The 24,839-nt window shown below is 45.3% G+C and overlaps 1 protein-coding gene across 1 annotated transcript in view; it reads left to right on the forward strand.

Moving 5' to 3' along the window:
• The first annotated feature begins 2,633 nt into the window (after positions 1–2,633).
• The window catches only part of LOC103284730 (coiled-coil domain-containing protein 162-like), a 51,203-nt gene continuing 28,997 nt past the window's right edge, over positions 2,634–24,839 (forward strand). Inside the window, exons 1-8 of the mRNA XM_054722670.1 lie at positions 2,634–2,823; positions 4,020–4,158; positions 8,166–8,316; positions 10,040–10,135; positions 11,209–11,364; positions 16,282–16,511; positions 17,379–17,517; positions 18,670–18,790. Of these exons, the coding sequence (XP_054578645.1) occupies positions 2,634–2,823; positions 4,020–4,158; positions 8,166–8,316; positions 10,040–10,135; positions 11,209–11,364; positions 16,282–16,511; positions 17,379–17,517; positions 18,670–18,790 (1,222 nt within the window). The remainder of the gene's footprint in view (positions 2,824–4,019; positions 4,159–8,165; positions 8,317–10,039; positions 10,136–11,208; positions 11,365–16,281; positions 16,512–17,378; positions 17,518–18,669; positions 18,791–24,839) is intronic.

Here is a 24,839-nt window from a genome sequence, read left to right on the forward strand (position 1 = left end):
TGCTAATCCATGAACACTAGGTCTTAAGACAAATGCATAGGATTCTGAAATGCTTCGTAAACTGTGTTTATCAGAGGCAGGGAAACTGATCTTGTTATTTAAATACTGTAATTTGACTCCTATCTAAATTATGCCATTAATCATATAAATTAATAGCGATATATTATAACATAGGAGCTAAAGATTTTAAAGGATGAGAAGCACCAGCAAAATGAGGGAATACGCCTACTGAAATCTAGTGGTCTTCAATGTAATAGAATTGGAATCTTTTCCTCTCCGGTGGGTGCATAAAGGAAATACGCTTGGGGAGCCCCTGACTGGCTTGCCGGTAGATTTTCACGGTGCTAATGAACCCCGAAGGGATCTGTAAACATTCAGGTGGGAGACACAGGGGAGCGTGTGAGTGGTGATCCACGCGGAAGATCATGCCTGTGTCTGAGGACAGGCAGCCTGAAGACGGGGCGGGGTTGGTGCTGCCTCGGTAGAAAGCACAGAAGTGTTGCCAAAGAACGAGCTTCCAAAACTGCTGGCAAGTCTTCAACAGAAGCATCAGGGATTAGAGAAGTTCCAAAGCACTCTTAGATCCTTTCCTTTTACCAATTCAGGAACTGCTGTATAAAGAGGTTTACTCAGAAAATAAGCTGACTCTCTTTGGGGAGCTTCTGGATGTTTCCAGGGTGTGGGGGGCTGAGCTTCAGATGAAGGACAGGAGAGAGGAGGATGTTCCAGGAAAAACGCCGTCCCTGCCCTTGAAATGGGGGCACAGGTGCCTTATGGAGATGAGATAGAAGCCGAGATAGAGCCGGGGCCGTGTTTTCAAAGGAGGCCATTGCACAGGAAGTCCTAAGGCCTGCAGGGAAGGTGATCTAGGGAGCCTTGTCCTCACTGAATCCATGGAGAAAAATAGGAGGCAGGGTCCTGACAAGGCGAGCAAAGGGCACGGGCAAAGACAGCAGACAGGACGACCTGTGGCCCGTCCAAAGACTGCTGAGCCCACCAGCATGACCCCGAGGAACGGTGGGAAATGAGGCCAAACGATGGAGGAGCTAGAATGCAGGATGAAGGGGATTGGTTTCTTACTATTTATATGCTTGTGAGCTGAAATCATCGACATAGGTAGGCCCAGGCCTTCCGAGGTGTGGGATTAGAGGCGCACACCTTGTGTTGCCAGCAAAAACGTTTGTGCTCCAAGAGGATGTGCAAAGTTTTGCATACTCCACTTTGCTAAAAATAGATAAAGAGAAAGTTGAACTAAAAAAAAAAAAAAAAATCCCACTCTACAAGAATCTTTTTAAAAAGACGAGGCTGTTCAGTTCCTGGCCTGCTTCCCAGAGGAAGCGCAGAGAACCAAGGTGAAAAGATGAGATGGTCTGTTCATACACGCGCCCAACTCCTTCCAGCCATCCCGGAGCTATTTGGAGTTGGGTAAAGTGACTTTTGTGGACTTGTATGCTATGAAATATTTTTAAAGGGACACTGCCTTTTAGCATTGGTCCTCCCACTTGACTGAGGAGGCAGCTCTTAGACACGCGTCCTAAGCGGACAGCTCTGCGGCCCCTGCCAAATTCCCTCCTTCCGTGAAAGCCAGCAACTCCCCTGGGAGTCAGCATGAAGCAGAGGATGTAATCAGAACGTGGGAGTTTGCACTGCGACTGCCTTGTCAGGATTAGGAGGCCAATTACAGCCCAGATGCTACACACTAATCTGGGTGTTTCAGGAACTCTGGAGACAAACGAGGAACAGGGTGTACTGGCTCTGAGTAGTCATGTGAAGACAGGGCCCTTGTGATTCCTCTCTCTGATTTCCCGCACAGGCCCCTGGGAGCGGCGGGGGGCGGGGGGGAGCTGGGGGAAAGGCTCATTTGTTTCCAGGTGCAGGTTTTCTCCCAGCCCCACCACCAGGACCACCGGCAAACCCTCTACCCCGTCCTCACAGACCAGCTGCCTTCCCAGCCAGTCCCAGCCACCTCCCCTCCCAGCGGCAGTGTGACCCCACAAAGACAGGGAAGCCTGAATGAGGACTCTAAAATCAATAAGTAACAAGGGAAGGGTATTCCCTCGGTCCCACCTGTATCTTCATGAAAATGCCACCTATCCCAGGGAAGAGTTTTGCTGGGAAGTGATCAGGTAACAGTGCACACACAGCACAATATGAACAGCATGGAAATAATATAAGGAGAAAATCACCCATAACCCGGTCACTCTAACAAGGGAAATATTTTTATCATCTTTACTCCCTTCTAGCCCCTGCCCAAATACACTTTACACTTACGCTTAACAGAGCTTCAATCACAGGGCATGTGCAACTGCATATTCTTTTTTCCTTGTCATTGCAGAGGATTATAAACGTCTCATCCTGGTTGCTGCTTAGACAGAGCGTATTGCTTCCAGAGCAAACACACCAGGCCTTGAACAAATAAGGCTCGCTGCCCGCCCCTCCTCCCACCCACCATGGAAGTTCTTGTACAATTTCTTCTAACCTGACTCCTCTTCTGGTGGAAATTCCTTTTCAGCCCAATATGACCATCAGATTTATAGGAGTCGTAAAAAGTTTGATGATTAAACCGAATTCATTTGGAGCTGGGAAAATACTCAAAACACATTTTTCTGTTGTGCGTAAAACATCAAATGCACATGAAGCATGGACTGCTCATCTTTCCCCGAAGCCAGGAGCGTATCACTGCACGTATTCGCAGCCATCCTCAGTTCTGGTTCCACCTGATCGGCTCTGAGGCAGCTTCCCCACTCCCTCAGTTCCTCTGGCTTGGAGATATGGGAGGAGATCCAGTGCCAGACCGGGCAGTGCAGAGGCTGCTCAAGTCTGGTCAGACTGTTGAGGTAGAGTAACTCCCAAAATGGCTCTGGGTCTCCCAACTCACTTCTGCCTTGGGCTACATAACAGGCACTGTGATCAATGTCCACAGCCCTTCTTTTCCCGTGGCCGGGATGTCCTCTCAAGTAGATAGCTATCTCTGTCCTCACAGGAAGTTGTTGAGCAGTTCAGATGGCTGGCATGCTGTATCCCAGCAAGTGTGCCCCCGCCCCCCTATGCTCCCTAAGGACTCATCATTTTCTTGTTTCGCTCTCCCCTTCTGACCAGCTCCTTTCCTGGACCATCACAGAGACCATCTAGACCCAGGCCAGCTTCTTCAATCCAGCATTGAGTGCCCCCAAAGGTCCCTAACGTAAATTTCCATCCAGAACACATACAAATCTACTGATATGCAGCCTGCTTTTTCAGTAAGAGTCCAAGAAATAAGCCAATTTTGGAACTCTTGCCATCTACTCCTTAAATGACAAGAATCTCCTAGAAGGGGTGTGTGTGTGTGTGTGTGTGTGTATGTACATGTATACTAGTACATCTACGCGTGTATATTGTTTGCTTGCCTTGGATGGCTTAAGTCTTCTTTAATCCAGAGCCAGCAGCAGGATGATCCAGTGACAGAGAAGGCTGGTTGGATGGCATGGCCGTGAGAAATGAGTGCTGGGCTATAGTAATTTCAAGCCTCTAAGGGGTCTACTGAGTCCTATATTTTCCTATTCCTTGCAATTTGTCTTTTTAATCTTTTTAGAGACTGTAGCCTTATATATTTTAAAACTTTCTTTCAGAAGTCTTTTTGGAATATATATATATGTATATATATATATGTATGTATTTGAGTATTTTAAGGAATTTTATCTTATATTTTGAGGGAATTTTAAAGTATAATGTGAGTCTTCTCAATTTAACATCTCCCCCATTTTTAAAGACTGCAAGAGAGAGAGAGACGGGAATCAAAAGCCTTTCCTTATTCTGCTGAAAAGCAAAATAAGTTTTTATCTTTCGAAGGAAGGAAGGAAAGCTACACAGAGCTTGGGTACTAGAACACAAGGTTTTTCTGGACTTCCAAACCATAATTAGCATACTCACAAACAAAGAGAAAAGGTAAAAAGTTATTTGGGGAGGTGAAATGATGGTTCACTGGATTAGCTAAAGTAGCTGGTATTTCACACTCTCTCCTCATGTTGTCCATCTTCCAGTGTCTGAGCTTCAAGGGCTGCAGAAAATGATTGACAGCCTCGAGAGTCCCCAAGACCCCACCCAGGTGTCCCAGGCACTCCTCCTCCGAAGGGAGGTCCTGTTTCTGCAATTTGATGCTGCAGTGAGGCACCTCGTCCGGTAAGGGCTGGAGCGCTAATCCTGTCTAGTGAATTCTGCAGGGCAGATGTTTCTGAGTGACCATCGAGGGAGAGGCCACTCTTAGCAAGATTAGATAACAAACTTAAAATAGTCAGGGGCACAACCCAATCCAGAACACTGTGGCTATCAGCTGTGTCCTGCCACAAAGGCCATGGGTGTGGAATGTGTTCTTGTCGGATAATCATAGTCTCGATTTTTATTAAATGTGATTTCAGTGCAGTTAGTCTGCATAACAATTGCTGCTTTCAATATTCAGATGATTTTATTGGGAATAATGTTTTTATACTTCTGAAGATGATTCTTCCCAAGAGTTTTGTTTATTGTTCTCAGCCCTTAACTACCTTTCAGAAGAACAGAGTTTGCACTGTACTTCTGAAGCCAGTGGAATCGGCTACCTGAGTTGTTATAAATAAATAAATTTACCCCTGGCCTTGTAGGTAGTAAGTACTCTGCCTGTAAAAAGAATGTTTATTTGGTTAATTAATCATGACTGATGAGAAAATTAGTTTGTATTAAGAGTCACATGTTTCCAGTATAAATAATACGTTTTGTGTAGAAAGGAAAGAGGGCAGTCCTGAGGGTCTCTCCTTATCCTTAAATTGCCAGCATTCATTAACGTCCTTTGATTCATTCTCTGTGGGAGTATTTAGCCAATGAGGAAGACCTGGGAGGCAGGGAGTGCTCTCCCCTGCGGATGATGATCACGCGCCCCCCACCCCCCGCAGTGTGGGTGTCCATAGAGGATGGAAGTGTGAGGACTGTACTGAACTATATTTGCTTCTGTACTCTGCCTTTTCCACACTGTGAGCATCAGGGGACTGGATCCGGCTCATTTGTTTTCTTTTTATTGACAAACAGCTTTCTGAGCTATAGCTTAGCCAAGCAGGTAGGATTTAAAGGCTCTAATTGTCAGGATGGCCATTCATTAGCCCTCTGGGCTCTGAAACCCCAAGTCAGAATTTGCAATGAATTTACATAGGGTGAAAAAATAGGACTATACCCCAAAAGGTTTTTTGGGGGTTTCAGCTACGTGGGGTTCAGCTTGCTATGGTTCTCCCAGGGTTCCCACTCTCCTTCCCCTAGGAATTGCTTTGTGGGCTTTCTTGGTCCTGGCACACTCTGTCTGAGGAATGGAGGGCACTGTGGCCTATGTCTGAGTACGTAATACCCACAAGGCCAGGGGTAAATTCATTTATTTATGACAACTCAGGGAGCCGATTCCAGAAAGTGTCAGGACCAGAACCAGAACCTAGGTGCATTTGATTCCAAAACCTGAGAACTGGGTGGGTGCCAGGCAGCAGTATGGATAGAAAAGGGGACTCTGAAGAGAAGTCCCCTACTAACCCCGTATCACTGGAATCCAAAAGAACTTCTGGGACTTAGTCCTCCTTTTTTACCCTACGTAAATTCCTTGCAAATTCTGACTTGGAGTTTCGGAGCCCAGAGCCGGGAGAAAAAGAGAAGCTGAACAGTAAATGGCATCCATCTTGCTGATTTTATTTAGTGCTGAACCTGCAAACAAGGAAAAATCCTTAGGTAATCAAAGAGACAGGAAGCTTGGGAAGTGCCCTCGCCCTTCCCAGCACTCACCACCTCGGAGCAAATATGATTGTTTACCCCAGGGAACTTTCTGCTTATGTAAACTGAAGGCTTCTCCAGCATTTGAAAAGAAAGAACTGAACTCTTAGCTAGCATGAGAGCAGCATGCTCCCATAGACTGGGGGGAGGCAGGGAAGGATGTAGCTCTTAGACAATAGGACAGGGGCCCCACAGAGTCACCTAATACATGGTTTCTGCCTCTCGGTGTCACAGCCAGGGGAAGAGGACATTATATGCCATGCAGGGCCACAGAGGAATTGCATTTGGGAACAGAGTGAAAAACCAGGGCTGTGGGAGGCAGACTTTGTGCATTGAGAGGATGTGGTGTCCCCGGGTTTCCACAGGAGGATACAATTGGTTCATTTAAATAATTTTATGGTAAATGATTTTTGTAGACAATTTTTATAAGTATTTATTTGAGCCAAATTGATGACACACGCTAGGGAACAAGATCTCAAATGCTCTGGAAAATAAAAGTTTGCAATTTATCTTATGCATTTGAAATTAAGAAGAGAACTAAGGAAGATTGCATGAAGGTGAGAGAAAGCAAGATGGGGATCAGATTGCAGTATAGTTAATGAGATTATGTCTTCTCTTGCACACTTTAGTAATAGGGTTACGAAAGGGGGCATTTCAAAGGTGTGTTAGCCTAGATGCACAAGAACAATGGACAGAGCTGGCTTAAAAACCTTCACTAAAGAAGTTATAGCCCTGGCTGGTATGGCTCAGTTGGTTGGGCGTCGTCCCATGCACCAAAAGCTTGCCAGTGTTGTGGGCATGTGGGGCATGTGCAGGAGGCAGCTTATTGATGTTTCTCTCCCTCTCTCTTTCTCTCTCTAAAATCAATTTATATATGTATACCATATGTATGTGTGTGTGTATATATACATATATATATATACACATATAGTTATAGTTATAGTTATAGTTATAGTTATAGTTATAGTTATAATTATAGTTATAGTTATAGATATAGTTATAGGCCTGGGGCATGACTACCCACCATGACCTGCCCAGTTAGGAATTTGTGATTTATTACAGCACCCCTTTGTTGTCCACACAGAGAATGGAAACCACTCCTCAGAAATAAGCAGGGACTGCACTTGGCCCCTGTGGGGTCGGGGTGGGGAGGGGAACTTGAGATTAGGCTATTCAAGACCCTCCTGATTTTACCTGGTGTCAAGGCAGCACATGATATTGGACCTTCATTTTAGGCCTCACACCACACCTGTCTTCTCCTTCGTTCCTCTCAGAGGTGACCCAAGTTCCTGGTGGTGCTTCTAAATCATCCTGCCAGTCAGTGAGGAGTGGCCCACCTCACCCATCTCTGTTGTTGCTTAGCTGGTCCAACCCCAGATCTTTTCTGGTTTGCCTGCTGCTCAGCACCCTGCCTAGACACCAATTTGTGGGGACTCGGGCACTCTTCCACACTTTGATTGTCTGCTGGTCTCTGGGAGGCTGCCTCATTTTCCTCAGTGCTAACATCTCCCTTAGTCATGCTAATCTTCTTCTTCTTTATGTCTGCTTTATGCAACACTTGGGCCAAGCCCATGGAGGACCCAGGCAAAAGGTCCCTTCTGTTCTGGGACACTCCCCCCCCTTCCCTCTGACCCTCTCCCCACTCCTGCTTATCCTTTGTCAGGATCTTTTCTTGTTCATCCACTAGATCTAAGCTCTAGAAGCAGTATTTTCTTTTTTGCTAAACTCTTTTTTCCTTTTGAGCAGGAAAGTCATTATAATGTATCATGCATACTTCCTTCTCTACAGCATAGGGTATAAATTTCATCCTCTAGTCTTTAGAATTTTTGGTTCTTGATAAGCAAAGCCAAGTTTTGTTGAAAACAAAACAAAAATCTTTCTCTTTCAAACTCCAGGTTCTTATCATTTAACTTAAAATTTAATTTTACATGTCAAGAACTGTCGTCTCAGCTATTGGTCTTAAAATAATCAATTCAACAAGCAACTAATATCATTGTTCTAGTCTAGAGCAACAAGTGAACTGTCCAATATAGTAGCCACATGTGGCTATTCAATGTAAAACTTTAAATATTGATTTAGATTAAATAAAATTTAAAATTCAATTCCTCAGTTGCAGTAGCCACATTTCAAGTGCTCAACAGCCACATATGGCTGGTGGTTACCGTCTTAGACAGTAAAATATAGAACATGTCCACATTTAGGAAGTTCTACTGCTCGTTGCTACCGTCCACTTAAGAGCTGTGAATTGTGGGAGTGAAGGGTGATGTGTAAAGAAAGGGTGAGGGATGAGGTCCCTGAGGAAGAAACCTGTTAATGTCTCTCATCTTGCTAAAGTAACTGAAGAAAGTTTTGAGTTTTGGAAGCTTAAGTAACTACTTTTCATGAGATTCCCTCCATTTCTTTCATAGAACATTTTTGACAGCTGGAAATGCTCCCGCCTGCCAGTCTGTCACAGACAGCTTGTGCCATGGGCTGCCACCGCTGAGCAACTCGCTGGTGAAGAGCATTTTTGCTTCACAGCTCAGCCTGCCCCCGCCGCTGGACCCACAGAGCCTCCAGGTGTGTTGAGAGGTATTTTATACCTATGAAAGGCGTGTTGTGCATAGGGGATTTCGTCACTTTGTGTCCATTTGGTGTAAATATCGCTGGGACTCTCCCAGCTCTCATGCACTCCTGTCTTGGTGGGCTTCCCTCCGCTCACAGGGAAGAGCAGTGTGGGCCCACGGCCAACTGTGATCCCCAGTCAGGGTTGTTAATGCCCAACTGCTCAACAGGCTAATTGGGGCAACAGTTATCTGCTCACAGCTGGTGGCAAAACCAACATGCGATCTTTTTCATTTAAGAAATAGTGAAAGCAATTACAATACGTCAATTAGGCAGCAGCTGGGTTTTGAACAGCCCTGCGTCCAACAGGTGTTAGCAAATGTAATCCTGGCCACTGTTATCGCTCCTGGGCACCAACAATATTACCTGCCTTCTACAGCGAAAGAACTTAAGGTTCAGGAAGCCCAGAGATCAGACGGCCAGGTAGACATGGCAGCACCAGCTCACAAGCTGCATTAGTTATCTCAGGCTGCCATACCTCAAAACTTAGCATACTAAAACAATGCACAGCCATCATCTCATATGGTTTCAGGGGCTCGGGAATTTGGGGACAGCTCAGCTGAGTAGTTCTGGCTCAGGAGGCCGAGTAAGGTGTTGGCCTGTGCTGTAGTCCCCTCAAGGTTCTCCTGGAGGGGAATTCCCCCAGAGTGAACGATTTAGGAGAGCGAGAGAGAGAACCCAAGATGGAAGTTACATTCGTTTTGTTACCTAATTTCAGAAGTGACGCGCATCACCTTTGCCACATTCTATTCCATGGAGCGAGCCACTGATTTCATCACACACCAAGCGGGGGAGAATTAAACTCCACCTCTTAATGGGAGCAGTAGCAAAAACTTGGTGGACACCTTTCAAAGCACCTCACAAGCCTAGGTCTTTTGACTCCAAAACCTCCAGCCTAATGGTTTTATGTAGTAATGCCCACATCAACCCCATGGAAGTCTCACGCTTCTACCTCCCCTAGCTATAAGACAATGGCTCTTGGCCCAAGCCTTGACCCTCTCTTAGACCCAGAAGACAAGGTTGGACCATGACCATTGGGTCTGTTCCTTCTGCCTTTGGGTGTTGCCTAGAATTAGGTGGATACAGTTATCTTGACTCCCTGCCAGCTGAACCAACTCCAGATCTAGGAACTGTCTGAAGCCAGTACCAGGTCTGGAAGTGTCAGATGGGGTCAGATGGACAGGTCTGCTATATCCAGGGCTGCTTGTGGTGCTACGAGGAGAAGGGGATGCCGTGGCTGTTGGACAGTGATGTGGAGAAGATGGTGTAACATTGTGGCATTGATTTTGAGTTGTTACCTAGAATTGAATCACAATGGTGATTAAAGATAAATTTTTAAGATTTCTAGTATCAAGTACATTTGAGTAAGTTTACTTTGTTGATTATTTACATTGGTATTATACTGTTCTGGAACTTGCAAACGATGTTCTGACTAGTTACACTGAAGTCTTGAGTATCCTGTGTTTAGCCACTTTCTGAAAAATCAATTTAACGAAATCAGATTATAACTCTCTCCTCTACATCATTAGGAACAATACATTAAGAACTATTTCTACATAATAAATAAATCATCCCACAGTACTTTGGGGTGCAGACAGAGTTATCCTGTTCATATACAGATGTCTATTACTTATGAACACAGTACAGCATTATCACATTTATTATTTGCTCTTTTAAGGCATCTGTGCTGTTCCCTTGGAGAACATTTCTAGAAGATGGAGGACCGTTTCCAGTTATGAGTAGCAGCCCAGATACCCTGGAATATAATATGCAGGTAGGATAGATCTTCCCACTTGTCACAGAAGTAACTGAATACAGACTGCAAAGCAAGTGTCATTGGGACATAAGTCAGATCCTCCACCCTCTAGCCAGTGGTGAATAATTGATGAGATAACCAGGGTGTTTTATAATGAGGCTGTAAACCCGATGACTGTAAGTTGAAACATGTTCTCTTACGTCAAAAGAGAATCCTGGTCTGAGCTGGTATCAGCCTTGGTTGTAAACTCAGATCCCATAATGATTTGGAAAAGAGGCCAGCCTTTCCCAGTCACTCTGTGAGCCTCTTAGAGAAACACCCAGGCTGGCAGCTCAGACACATGTGACTTCTGACCCGTCTATGAACAGTGATAGGAAGAGAACTCTGTAAGCAGAACTCATACAGAGAATTTTTTTTCAATGATGTGTTTTCCCCCTGATTTTTAAACAAATATTATGTTTTCATTTTAAAAAATATAAAATATGGAAAAAAATTAAGAACAACATGAAAATCAATCATAAATTTTCTTCAAAATGGTATGGAGGTGGGGAGTGGTGGCAATGGGGCAGAACTCGCCATAAGTTGGTAGTTTGGGGAGCTGGTGGTGGGAACGATTCTATTAGCTTTTGTGTATGCCCAGAGTTCTCCATAAGTCTAAAAGTGTGTGTTTTCCAAGTAAAATAGTAAGAATGTTTTAAAAATAATAATAATTATGGCCTCCCACTAGAAAACAATCACAATTCACTCAACATTTTGGGTTATTTTCCCCCAGTATTTTCCCGATGCATACATGTGTTTGTACCTGTACTTTTAAAGGAAAATTGGCATCACACTAGACATTCGCCAAGTACAGACACCACTGTAAGGGCTGGGAAACTTGGATTTCCATACAGAGCCAAAAGTCTGATATGTTCCAAGAAGACTTAGCTAGAAATGTACTCTGATTACTATGGAATTTTTTAATAGTTGAGAAGCCAGGGCTTGTAAACAAAATTATTTCTAGTTTTCTCCCCAAAAGCTATGCATAAAGGATACATAGAAGTCTTCAAAATGGATGTTTTTGTTTTGTTTTTGTTCTTTTTTGTTTTTAGCTGTGCCTCTGTAGGCTGAGTGACCATGACCTCAAGGTGGCTCATGGAGAGCTGGTGGACATGCAACTGCTAATGGAAGATGTACTTCTGAGCAGTTATCATCTGATCATGGAGGGGCCCCCAGGACAGCAGGGCACACTAGACAAAAATACGCAGGTACTCTTGGTGAACAGTCTACATAGTTGGCCAATGCTATGTTGTCCTAAAGGACCTTCCTGGTTTGGAGATGGACTAGAAAGCCACATCTGCTCCACAGCCTCTGCTAGTGAGACCCAGGACTGTGCTAATGCTGCACAGGAGGAGCAATGAAGCAGCACTAGCCTGTGAAAGCCGCTCCAAAGGGCTGACTTTCACAGTAAGTCCCGTGATCAGTGGGATATCCATTTCTTTTCATTAAAAAAATAGAACAAAGGCTTCGAGGGGGCCATTGAAACCAATAGAACAAATACTCCATTGCGGGCTGCTTTTTCTTGTGAGTCACACATTTAGGACTGGAGTTGGAAGGACCCGGGTGAGCATCTCCAGCCTGGGCTCCAGCCTTCATCGCTCAGCTACCCGGTGGACTCCTAGGCAAGCACTCCCTCCTTCGGACGTGTCCCTCTGAAACTCTAAGGTGCCAAGAGCCACTAGCCCACCGAGTACCATAGCTTGAAACAATTCTGCATGTGTCTGGGAACCAGATAGAGACTTGTCTGGACACAGGGTAAGCTAGCTGGGGCCCCTATTTAAAGAGCCTCCCTCAAGAGCTAAATGTTCTGAGAGATGTATGCACCAGCCATCTCCATTTCCTTACCTTCCATCCACTCCTCAGAAACCGCAATCTTTCTTCTTCCCCATCTCACCACTGAGACCACCGTCATCAAGAGCACATGGTCCTTGTCACTAATCCTCTGGGTATTTTTCAGTCCCCTTCCAACCGACCCCTTAGCAGCATGTGACACAGTGTTTCCTTCTTGAAGCTTCTCTTCCCTTAGCTCCCAAAGCACAGCTCTCACCTAGTTTTCTTGCTGGCTGTGCCTTCCCAGACTTCTCCGCAGACTCACCTACCTCTGCCAACCTCGAAAATGTTGTTTTTTTGGGTTTCATCTCATTACTATTGCCACCAGGGCTGCATTTTTACTTTCGTGGCTCCAGTCATTTTTTTCCTCCATAAAAACAATTAACAGTTACAGTTTACAACTATGTTAATATAAAAATATATATGTTAACATCATATATTAAAATATTTTATTCAACCTAAATGTTTTTTCTATGATTTTAAAATAAATTAAAATATTTTGTGGGCCCTAGACACTGTGCCTTCTGTATCTAATCAATAAGTTGGCTCTAAATATTACTATTGCTATGATTGGGATCTGTTCAGAGTGCTTTATTAATTTCTTTAATCCTTACAATGATTCTATGAGATAGGCACTTGCATTTTTCTCCTTTTACAGATAATTCCAAGGCTTGGCAAGGTTAAGTGATGTGCTCAAAATCACATGCCTAGCGAGGAGACAAACCCAGATGCCAACCTAAGAGTCTGGCCCTGGAGCTCCCTCTTACTCTTATCCGCGGTGTTGCTCCATGCCTCACCCTGTCTGTCCCTAGCCACACCTATCTACCTTTATGACTTTGATGGATTTGCATGTGATGACTCCAAAATCTACATGTCCAGTCCAAATCTCAATCCTATCAGATTCTCATGCTCAACTGCTTATTCCATCTCAAACATCTCTACCTTTTCCATCTCAGAAACTGTGTGTCCCATTTTACTTCCCCAAAACTTGCTCCTCTTTCCATATTCACTGTCAGCTTACCACCACCTGCCCCATTGTCCAAAGCAAAAAATCTGGACACCCATCTTTGACTTCTGTCTGTCATACCCTATAGTCAGACACCAAGGTTTGCTATCCTATTATTTTTTAATATATTTTTATTGATTTCAGAGAGAAAGAGAGAGGGGGAGAGAGATATAGAAACATCAATGTTGAGAAAGAATCATTGATCGGCTGCCTCCTGCAAGCCCCACTCTGGGGATCAAGCCCGCAACCCGAGCATGTGACCTCCTGGTCAATGTTCAACCCTTGAGCCATGCCGGCAGGCTAATATCTTATTATTTTAATATCTCTCAAGTTTGTCTACTTTTCTCCATCCTCCCTCACTACCACACATCCACCAGTCCAAATTGTCATCACCTCCTAATGCAGGGCTGTGATCATAACCTCTAATAGGACTCCCTATACTCACTCTTGCTTCCTTCTACTCTAGTCACCAAGATAATATTTTAAAATGAAAATCTGATTATGTCACTTCCCTCCTATAATCCATCAAGGACTTCCAAATGCCTTAAGAATAGAGTTCACGCCGAAACCGGTTTTGCTCAGTGGATAGAGCGTCGGCCTGCGGACTGAAAGGTCCCAGGTTCGATTCTGGTCAAAGGCATGTACCTTGGTTGCGGGCACATCCCCAGTAGGGGGTGTGCAGGAGGCAGCTGATCGATGTTTCTCTCATCGATGTTTCTAACTCTCTATCCTTCCCCCTTCCTCTCTGTAAAAAAATCAATAAAATATATATTAAAAAAAAAAAAGAATAGAGTTCACATGCCTTAAGCAGACCTTCACAACTTGACTCCTGACAATATTTCTACCCTCGACTTCTTTCATGTTGACAAACGCACCATGTGCTCTCTTCTCAGTACCTTCCTGCAAGCCGGTCCCTCTGGTGGAAAAATTCCTTCTTCTCCCACTTTCTGCTTCATCATCCAATGAACTCCTACTTATCCTTCAGGTTTCAACTTCCAAACCAGCTTTCTGAAAGCCTTTTCTGATCTTCCATCTTTAAGCGAATGCCCCTCTGTGCCAATTAGGGTGCACCTGCCATAAATAACAGGTTGTCCCACTAGCCATGACTTAAATTACAGGAGTGTGTTAATCTTTCAAAACAAGATTAGAAGGAGGTAGGTCAGGTTAGGGCAGCCACTCAGTAGGTGCCGGCACCCAGCTCTGCCATCCTGGTGTGTCAGCAAATGCCTCCCTCATCCTTGTAAAATGAAAAGAGGAGCAAAAAGCTTTCTCCTTAGCAGGCTTTATCTTTTTATCAAGGAGGAAAAAAACATTCTAGAAACCTCCCAGTAGACTTTCCTGTGTCTTATTAACACTGAGTAACAGGTCCACTTCAGACCTTTTGGTGAGAAAGGAAGTGTGTGTAGATGCGCCATCTAAATTTCACAATAGAATTCAGTGCTTCACTGTGGAGGAGCATTTGCAAAGCTGGGTATAGACCAAATAACTCCAAGATCGAGAAGCATGCTGGACCCTTTGGTCCCTCTCTTGACCATATTGTGGCCCTGTTTCTGATGGATTACCATTGTTCCCCAACACCCCCGACTCCTCCACCTTGTTCTTTATCCCGTCTCCTATTCCTCCTCCTATCCTTTAAAACACTTAGGAAAAGAAGGCTTCTCTTCATATGAATGCTTGACCCTTGAAAAACACCAGTTTGAAAATGCATGGGTCTGCTTGTACATGGGCTTTTTCAATGTACAGTTAGCCCTCTACACCCCGGGTTTCCCATCTCAATTCAACTTAAGTTCACAGAGCAGGGGTCGGTGCCCCTAGCCCCCATGTTGTTCAAGTGACAACTATATTTTACTGCAGTAAGTTTGCTTTAAAATTATTGTTTACTTTAATCGGTTTTATTTTATAATTTGTTTTACTTAAGAGTATGTAACTATTCATAGACAATAGTAAACACTGGAATTTATACTGCCTGTGAGTTATGACTCTGGGTTCCCTGTTTCTGCTATGCCATCAGTTCTGTGATCTCTTAGACTTCAATCTAAAACTCCAAAGGGAAAGTGATGGACCAGCTCAGGGCCTTTAAAACTGTGGTCCCAGGAGCCCTGGGTTCCTCAGAGGCACTTTGGGGGTTTTTGAGCAGAGGGGCCAACTATGTGGCCTGTAGGCTTCACCTCGTATCACCCTGTTTGGCCCTGGTCTGTTGGATATTTGGGGCTACTGCGTACAATTTCATGGAACAAAAGGTTTCAGAAGATGAGACAAATCTGGAAATGCATGGATTAGCTGATTGTTGAGGAAGTGGGCTACCAGGTTGAGGGGTTGCCAGCTGTCTTCAGGAGCTCACTCCCCCCACCCCCCCATCTTGCTTGCCAACTGTCCCTCTAACCCACTCTCCTCTGGCAGCCACGCCTTCCTTCAGATGTTAATAGCACTGCTCTAGGATCCAGTTACATCAAGTGTTTGTTCTTCCTGTTCCTACCCAGGAAACTGCCTGTGGTGCTAACACCTGATTGCTCTCTGAGGCCCTTCTTGTCATAACATTGTGATCAGATTTGCCATTTTCATTTACAAAGGGAAGTTCCTTTTCCTGTGACTGAGACACTATTGTCAGACTGAGGGCCTGGACACAGGTCCCATTCTGTCTGTCCTTCCACTGGTCACAGGAGAGCAGGGATCTGAACCCCTTTCTTCCTCCTCTCCCTCTAGGGCTCATAGCAGCCCCTCAACAAACACTTACTGAAGAAAAACACAAAAAGATGAATGAACAAATCATGATTTTAAAGTAAAATTTCCTATTGAATAGTACATTCCAATTAAGAGACACTTTAAAAGTGCTATCTGCCTTTTAAAGGATGGTAGAAGGAACAGGAGGTAAGATAGACTTAAGTTTCCATTTCCTTACCCATACAATGGGCAACATCCCCGATTTAAGGTTCTATCATTGCTCTACCATGTGTGGAGTTAAATCTCGAGTGTGTTGACAAGCACTTTCCAGAATGCAGAGGCTAAACATGAAAGACTTAATTTTTCAAAGGGAGATAAAATGTCAGTACCCAAGTACAAAAGGTGTAAAAACGAGTGGTTCAAGACTCCCACAGCAAGCTGAAATGGAGGCCTTCCTCTCCTGTCAGGCCCGGAAGGATGCTTTCCCTAAGTCCTACATGTGCTGCAGGTCCGCAAACCCCTCCTCCCGGGGAGAAGAGCCATTCTGCAAAGACTTCAAGGGCTGCAGGTAAAGGTTTATCCTGTCTTGGTCCATGGTCAATAAAGAGGAATTCTGTAATGTTTTCAGCCAAATTTGCCCAAAGCATCTGGATTCGAAAGTCAGTTCCAGAGCAGCCCAAAGGCGCCCTGGCACCTGGGAGGCCCGTGCGCGGCAGTGGGGTCCCTTGCTTCGCTGAGATCCTTTCTGGTGCTGTGGAAGCAGCTGGAGGTGCTGAAGGAGCAGTGGGGCCGGCTCAGGCTGCGGGGCCAGGACATCACTTCGGTCTCTCTGCACAAACAGTTCTCGGAGCTCTACGAGTGAGTGTGGCTGGGGTGCAAATGCATGGGAACCTGGGGTTGGGCAACTTCCAGCCCCTTGCTCTGGGGGTGAGATCTGGTCCATGCATCCTGGGATGGCCAGCCCCTCTGAGCCCAGTGGGCAATGTGTCTCTACAAACAGTGCTTTGCAGGAGAAGCTGGCTTCTGTTGGCTGCAGGGACAGCCCTGGATTTCACTAGGCAACACCACACATCATTTACCCAGAGCTCCGTCCCTGGGAACTTGGGCTTCTAAAGTGTGCCCTCAGTATGGACGCTAAGCTTTTTAGCTCAGAGGATCCCAGGGAGCACTGGGTAGGGAAATGCTGCTGCTGCTGCGAATTCCTCCCCACACTCTGCCTCATTAGACTCATGTTCTGAGTTTCTGAGAGCTTCCTGCGTTGCAGCCAGAGATTTCATAGGGCAGAAAGGAATCATCAGTCCTGGCCAGGATGACTCAGCTGGCAGGAAAGACACATTGCTCCTGCCACGTGTCTGTCTCCAAACAGGCACTCACTAAGCACCACCCACCACCCTGGGCCTTACGGAGCACAAGAAGGTAGGGTGGTCTGAATTGTGTGTCTTATGAATGATTAACAGTCAGCTTCCCTAATTACTAGGGAATGAGAAGACTAGTCAATATTTTGGAAAATAAAGACTGCAATTAAATGTACCCAATGGGAAACGGCTCAAGATTTAACATTGACCAAGAGAGCAGCAACTGTGGTGAATTTACATGTTGATGTGTCTGTGATGAGTTGGGAGGTTTATACATGATGACAGGAAACAGAACTGAAAATAATTGTCAGAGAATCTGAACGAGAAGAAAATATGTATGTTTATAACGTTGGTCTCTCTTCTTTAATAGAGCTGACATTCTGTACCCCAGCATGAAAGCTATAGCGAGGAGGATGGGGCAAGAAGATGCATTTGAAGAACTTATAATAAGCAGTCAGTCTATCCTTCCCCCCGAAGGAGCCTCGGAAATTGAAATAAGGACTCAGCAGGTATGCAGGAGCTCTTTTGAATTTCGCTTTGAAATTTTGCTTTATGGTATTAACAGATAAACCCGAGCGGTGTGTTGTTGTTTTTCTAAGAAATGAAGTGTAAATTGAAGGTTTGTAAACCACTGAACAGGCTTAGAGGGAACTAAGTATTTAAAGGCATGTGGGGCTTTGAGTAAGCAAATAACTACCACTTAATGTCTCAGAACTATAAATCTAGATTTCCATATTTTAATTTCCCCAAATTAAGGTGTATCACCACAAAAAAAGACGACGAAAGAAAATATAACCATTAGCATCTTAAACATAAAATCCAGCACAGGTATCCCCCCCAATACGCACGCCATGGAAATGGATAAAATAGCTCATGTGATTGTTTTTCTGAGAATAAGACACCACCACTTTTGCGCTAGCCCGTTCGGGGTGTGTTTTAGATGATCTATATGGAGAGGAGGTTTTCCCAGGTGTTTGTTCACCTTGGTCCTGGGACACAGGCTCCGTGTGGTTGTGCTCATTGTAGCAGATGAGCACAGCCTCTAACTGTTTGGGTGTCAATGCCAAGATGCATGGCTACTGAGATTCAAGGAGAATTCAGTGCCTCCCCCAACACACACACACACACACACACACACACACACACACACACACACACGCTAGTCCCAAGGAACGTGTGCTCTGCAAGCATAATGTGTAAAGTTAGTGGAACAGGGTTTTCTCTTGGTCATGTATGGAGTTTTAAATCTTCTCGTGAAATCCTTGTTGGTGCCTACATCAAGTTTCAGACCCGAGGGCTTCTCATATGATAATAGATCACAAAATTCCTGCTCACATTTAGAGACCCCAAAACATATGAGGTCACCTCAGACGTCGAGCACTTTGCAATGTAACAGAATTTGTTAGCAAAAAGGGTTATATTTTATTAGTCAGAATGTAGGCCAGGAAGAAAAAATGCTGGTTTCCAAAGAGGTGTACATACTCTCCCAAGAGCCCCCTCCCCCCACAGAAGCCCTTGGGAGTCCATGGCAGGAGCCCTTCCTCCTTCCGGGAGGGGGCAGCTGAAGGTCAGGACTAGCCCAAGGCCCTTCTGCAGGAGTGTCTTGGAAGCCTAGGATGTAAACTAGTTGTGAAGACTGACTCTCAAACTGCTCACTCTAGCTTCAGAAACTGCTGGAAAATCTTGAAATTCATATGATCCAGGAGGTATTAAGACAAGTTAACAGAGAGATCACACTGGTTGTGTCAGAAAAGTCCAAGGAGCAGCCTACTCTCCCCACAGGTAAATTATTATTATCTCACAAATAGCATTTACTGTCCTTTCCTAATTATACAAGCAATCCATGTGTCCATAGTCAGGGCAAAACATTCTACAATGCCCAGAGAACGATACAAAAATTACTTAACATCTTGACCCAGGGAGAAGTACTATTAACACTTTCATATATTTGCTTCCACTTAAAGGGCTTTCAACATTTGTTGTATGTCAACTGCAATAAGTGAAATTTAAAAATAAATAAATACATAGATATAAAACATCTGTTAACTTCAGTCTCAACTCTGCTTGTTAACTCGAAACTGAAATAAAACTGAAATGAGGGGATACATTAAAGCTTTTCTTACCCCATGTGTGCATGCATATATGACACATATATGGCATATACTTGTAAAATGTTAGAAATGCATGCATTTGGGTGGGAAGGCAGTCTAATGCCAGGGTCACGTCACGAGCACATGACCAGTGTGCTCACACAGGATGCAGGGCACTTGGAGTTCAGTGCTCTTTGGGTACCATCTTGAAACTCCCAGTTTTAACGTAGTGGAAATCCAGTGAGTAGATGGAGGGTGCACCCAGGGCTTGGAGCTCTGGCTCACACACAGTCCCACCTCCTGTTGCCTCCCCAGCTTGCCAGGAGGGCTTCTCAGCCGCCTGCTCCACTGCTCTCTGTCACCCAGGGCACCCCTAAACTTCCCCTCACCAGCCCATCAACAATCGCTGCAGTGGGGGCCTGAGCCTGGCGAGGGTCAGATAGGGTGTGTACAGCTGGCAGTGTCTCAGTGCTCCCAGGCTGACAGCACCACGGTGTGTTGGATGGGTGACTCAGTGGGGACAAGCCTGTTGCACTTCCCTGGGTGCCTAAGATCTCCCAGGGCAGAGGGTTGCCCATCTACAGTGGGTTGGGGCAGAAGGGGTCATGCCTGGCTCTGCTCCTGGCTAAGGCATGAGATCTCAGTTCTGTGCCTGGTGGACCACATGCACCCAGTCACAGGGCAGGGTTTCTGGGTGCCCATGAGGGTCCAAGTTGCCATGCAAGCATTCCCATGCCTGGGTGTGCAATGTTAAAAGCAAATGAGAACACCATGGCAGGTCAAGAGAGAGATTGTGGAAAAAAGGAAAACTCTGCATTTAGTACCTATAACGGTACTTTTTTCCTAATTTTTTTTCTTTTTTCCTAATTTTTGAAGAGGAAGCCCTGCATTTTTATTTTTCAGGGGGTGCCCCAGATTACACAGCTGGTCCTGTCTGAACTGCGGTATCTATTCCTAACTCCTACTAATCCTGTAGGAAAATCCACAACCTTTGAACTATGGAGGAGCTGTCTGACTAGCCAAATAATTTAGGTTTTCCTCTTGAGGCAACCCCACAGATTGTAATGTTTATGAATAACCTCTGTCCTCACCTAAGCCCTTGTCATTTGATCACTGCTTCGAGTAGCTGGATCTGCAAACAGGGCTCTGGGAAAAGGCTGTGCAGTGACAGGGCAAGCCACGCCCCCTGGGCAGCTCTGAATGTCACCAGAGAGCGGAGAGTGGTTGAGCTCCCGTTACAGAACATTTAACAACACACAAAGCGCCTGTTGTTTGTGCTGCCTTGGTTGCATCCAGGTGGCTCCTGGGAGAAAATCCACAAGCACGCGGCAGGTGCAACCCTCTGCAAGTTTCCTGGCTGTGGTCCTTAGGAGACTAGGGAGGACGCGTCTCTGCTCTGCGGCTGTGCGGTGTGTGCCCTGGGCAGGGTGCTGCTCAGCGGTGCTTGGAAAGGCCGTCAGGAAGGGGCTGGTGGGAGTCAGGCAGAGGGGAGGGGCAGAGTTCTTTTGAATGGTGGTAAGGCTGATATTCCCAAACCTTACTCTGGCTAGAGTATACTGGCCAATTCTAAAGTCTTGTTCAAATTCTGTACTCAAGAAGTTTTTAAAATAAGTGCCAATGGTGAGGGTGTTTGGTTTTTGGGTTGGGTCTGCTCAGCATGACTTAACATGGAGGTCTGGGTCTCCTCTTGTACTACCTTCCCCCCATTCAAGGGACAAGAGACCTCCCTGCCTGCTGGGGTGCTGTACTGTACATTTCCTCAATCTAGTCTTCCCAAGATCTCTGTGAGCTGCTTTCGAAGAAGGTGATGAAACCACCTCCTACTCATCTCAGCAGCAAGAAGCAGCCATAGTGGATGGGGCTTCCAACAGGGACCACTTTTTCATGCAAGACCACCCTTTGTGGTCAAGGTTAGCTTGGGGCAAGGGGTTTGAGGGAGTCGGGAATGAAGATATTGAGACCAGGGGCATCACAAGTGCCTGTCCTTCCTTGGGGTCTCCTCTCTCTCTGTTGGCAGGCTCAGGTGTCCACATTTATACCTGCCAGAAAGGAACCCTTGATCTTCCCTCGACCTCAATCCCTCCTCCCCACCTAGTCATGGAGCTGAATCTTTCTATATAGCTTCTGAGTGAGTTTTCGGTTTGTCAGTGAGCAGCGGAAATGTGGCAGCCACACCCGGTCTGGTGCTGGTTCTCAGTAGCTGAACTAATGCTCCCCTGAGATCTTTCAGGAGCGGCTCCAGACACCCCCGTTCAGCCCCTGGGTTCGCCTTAGCAGAGCTATGGGCTCCACTGATACAGAAAGGCTCTGCCATTCTGCATCGCTGACATTTTGGCATTAAAGTCCTTTTTAATTGATTTCCTAAACTTCTCTGAGCAGTTATAAGGCCAGTAGTCTCCAAAGTAGAGTGCATATATCTCAGGGATGTGGGAAGAAAATACTAGAACTTCTAAGTAGATTAAATTTATATGTAAGAGTCACATGTCACACTCCACAATGAGGTACCCTAAAGTGACCATAGGGAGGTAATCCACAAGTGAATATGAAGAAATAATAGAGGTAACACTTCTAATCCAGGTACATGCTTATCGTTAGCAATATTATGAGGTTTAAAAAAAACATAACCTAGCCCTGGCTGGTGTCTCAGTGGTTATGGTGTCTGCCCGCACACTGAAGGGTCCCAGGTTTGATTCCAGGTCAAGGGCACATACTTGGGTTGCAGGCTTGCTCTCTGGCCCCGGTCAGGGTGGATGTGGGAGGCAACCAATTGATGTGTCTCTCTCACATGGATGTTTTTCTCTCTCTCTCTCACTCTCTCTCTCTCTTTTTCTCTCCTCTTCGCTCCCTTCCACTCTCTAAAAATCAATGGGAAAAATATCCTCTGATGAGGATTAACAAAAAAACCCTATATAATAAAAGCCTAATATGCTAAGTGTCCAGTCGTCTGGTCAGCCATTCAACCAATCAAAGCGTAATATGCTAATGATATGCTAAGGCCGCTTAACTGCTCGCTATGACATGCACTGACCACCAGGGAGCAGATGCTCCGACGTAGGTTAGCTTGCTGCTGGGGTTCAGCCTATTGGGACTGAGCAAGATGGGCCAGACACACCCTGGAGTCCTCCCATGATCCCTTCTCGACTGGCCAACCTCCCACGTCCCTCCCCAGCCCCGATCGTGCACCGGTGGGGTCCCTCAGCGTGGCCTACACCCTCTCGCAATCCAGGACCCCTCAGGGGATGTCAGAGAGCCGGTTTCCACCCAATGGCGGAATGATCGGTCGCTATGATGCACACTGACCACCAGGGGACAGACGCTCAATGCAGGAGCTGCCCCCTGGTTGTCAGTGCGCTCCCACAGGGAAAATGCCACTCAGCCAGAAGCCGGGCTCATGGCTGGAGAGCACAGCGGCGGTGGTGGGAGCCTCTCCCACCTCTGTGGCAGAGCTAAGGATGTCTGATTGACAGTTGTCAGTCAGACATCCCATGAGGGCTCCCAGACTGCAAGAAGGTGCAGGCCGGGCTGAGGCGCACCCCCCCCCCCCCCCCTGCATGAATTTCGTACACCAGGCCTCTAGTAAGTAAATAAATAACCTAATCACATCTGATAAGAAGTCAGACAGAAGGATTAAAAGGTCAAGGGAACTATGGGAATGTGGGTTGAGATTCACTCTTACTGTTGATGGACCTCACCCTAAGTACATTATGCTTTGCAGTGTTAGCCAGTGATTGTATTGTAGGTAGTTAGAAATATTAGAAATACATAAGCATAGATATGTTCAAGGTGAGTGGATAAAAACGTTCCACTGGAGGGAAACACAATCAAAATACTTACCTGTAGGAGTGCATGGTCCAGGCCAGCATGTCCCCAGCAGTGTGCCCTGGAACACAAGTTTCTCCCAACCACCCTCCACTAACGACTCAGGGTTGCCTGAAGCTTCCCATTCCCTTGGTAACACAAGCAGGCAAAGTGCTCACTAACCAGTTTTTGGGTTGCATAGGTTCACCTAGCATCATTGATCATTGTTTGCTCCAAACCTGTTTATGCCACTTTTACTTGTCATTTCGCTTGAGTAATTTAATTCCGCATTGTGTAACCCAATGAAATAGGAGTACAAAAAGAAAGAGATCTATTCTATAAAAACTAAGCTGAAATGGATAAGTTATGGCACATCCAGTCAATGGAATATTATTCAAGGCTAAAAAGAAAGGAGCTATCAAGCCATAAAAAGACATGAGAAGCTTACATGCATATAACTAAGTCAAAGAAGCCAACCTGAAAAGGCTGCCTGCTGTATGACTCCAACCATATGACTTTCAACCATATGGAGACATTAAAGAGATCAGTGGTTGCCGGGGGTTTAGAGAGGAGAGAAGGAGAAATAGGTAGAGCACAGAGGGTTTTTAGAGCCTTGAAACTACTCTGCATGACACCACAGTGGTGCATACATGTCCTTATACATTTGTCAAACCCATAGTTTCTGAACCATAATGGAAACTATGGACTTTGGATGATAATATGTCAGTGTAGTTCATCAGTTGTAGCAGATGTACCACCATGGAGTGGGATGTTGATATTGAGGGAGGCTGTGTGCTGGTGGTGGGGGCAGGAGATACATAGGAACTCTCTGTACTGTCTGCTCAGTTTTTCTGTGAGCATGATGCATGTGGATTGTTTTACACTCTTTAAGTTTTCTCTCCATAAAAGGAAAGAAACAAACTTAAAAAATGAACACTAGAGATTGTAGACCATGCACGTATATTATGGTTTATAGAAGAAAGATGGTACAGAACTCCAATGAAGTGGGTATGTACAAAGAAAAGGCGTGGGCTTTATGTTAGAAGATTGGCAAAGGTTTGCATATTTGTGTATTTTTAAGTTAAATAAGATGTTTAAGATAGTTCATGTCATTTTTTAAGCATTCTCTGGTTTAACAAACTTCTTTTGATTGACTAATCAACTCTTAGACTTAATTGCTTTAGATAGAGGATTTCTACCATATTTTGCAGGAGTTGAGAGAAAAAGGTGTTGTTTGTTTTTTGTCAAAATAAGTTTGAGAAATTTGGAGTAAGTAATTTTAAAGTGTTTCTTTATTCCAAACCTTCTTAGAGACTTTACTGTCCTATTGTGAATTATACATCTCCAGGAGACAGATAGAGTAGGAAATGCTCTTTAAATCTATCTGACCACTGAACCCTTTTCTCCCCCTTGGGAACATCTGTCATCAACTCAAGGAACTAGTGTTCTGGGGAGCAGTTTGAGAAACACAGGAGTACAAAATACATACATATGCTTGAAGCAACAAGGTTTTCAACCTGCCCACCTTTTGGGGGGTCCCCTCTGCCACGTCAGGAGAACAACTTTGATTGGCAGTTGTGTGCCTTTAAGTTTCTGTATGCCTTGGCTTAGGACCCAGGGGCCACTCAGGCACAGCAGCTGGTGGTTGTGTTAGAGAAGTGAAAAACTAGCAAATAAAGAGGCCCTTCCTAGAGGGCGGAGTCTATTGGGGGAGGGGGGTGCAGTTGTGTTCAGAGAGAAAGAGAGGGGAAGTGGTTTGGCCACCAGGAAGTCAAAGTTTCCTCCAGTCCAAGAACATGGGAACAGAGTGAGAGGAAAGAACAAACCCTCACTTAGCCCCCAGTGTGCTGTCTCCCGCCTCCACCACGCTTCTGTCAAAAACTGCTTCATCTTAAAGAAGCCATGACCACACACATACTGAAAATGAGACACGTGTAGAGACT

Source organism: Eptesicus fuscus, chromosome 10 (assembly GCF_027574615.1).
Source record: "Eptesicus fuscus isolate TK198812 chromosome 10, DD_ASM_mEF_20220401, whole genome shotgun sequence".
Taxonomy (NCBI): Eukaryota; Metazoa; Chordata; class Mammalia; order Chiroptera; family Vespertilionidae; genus Eptesicus; species Eptesicus fuscus.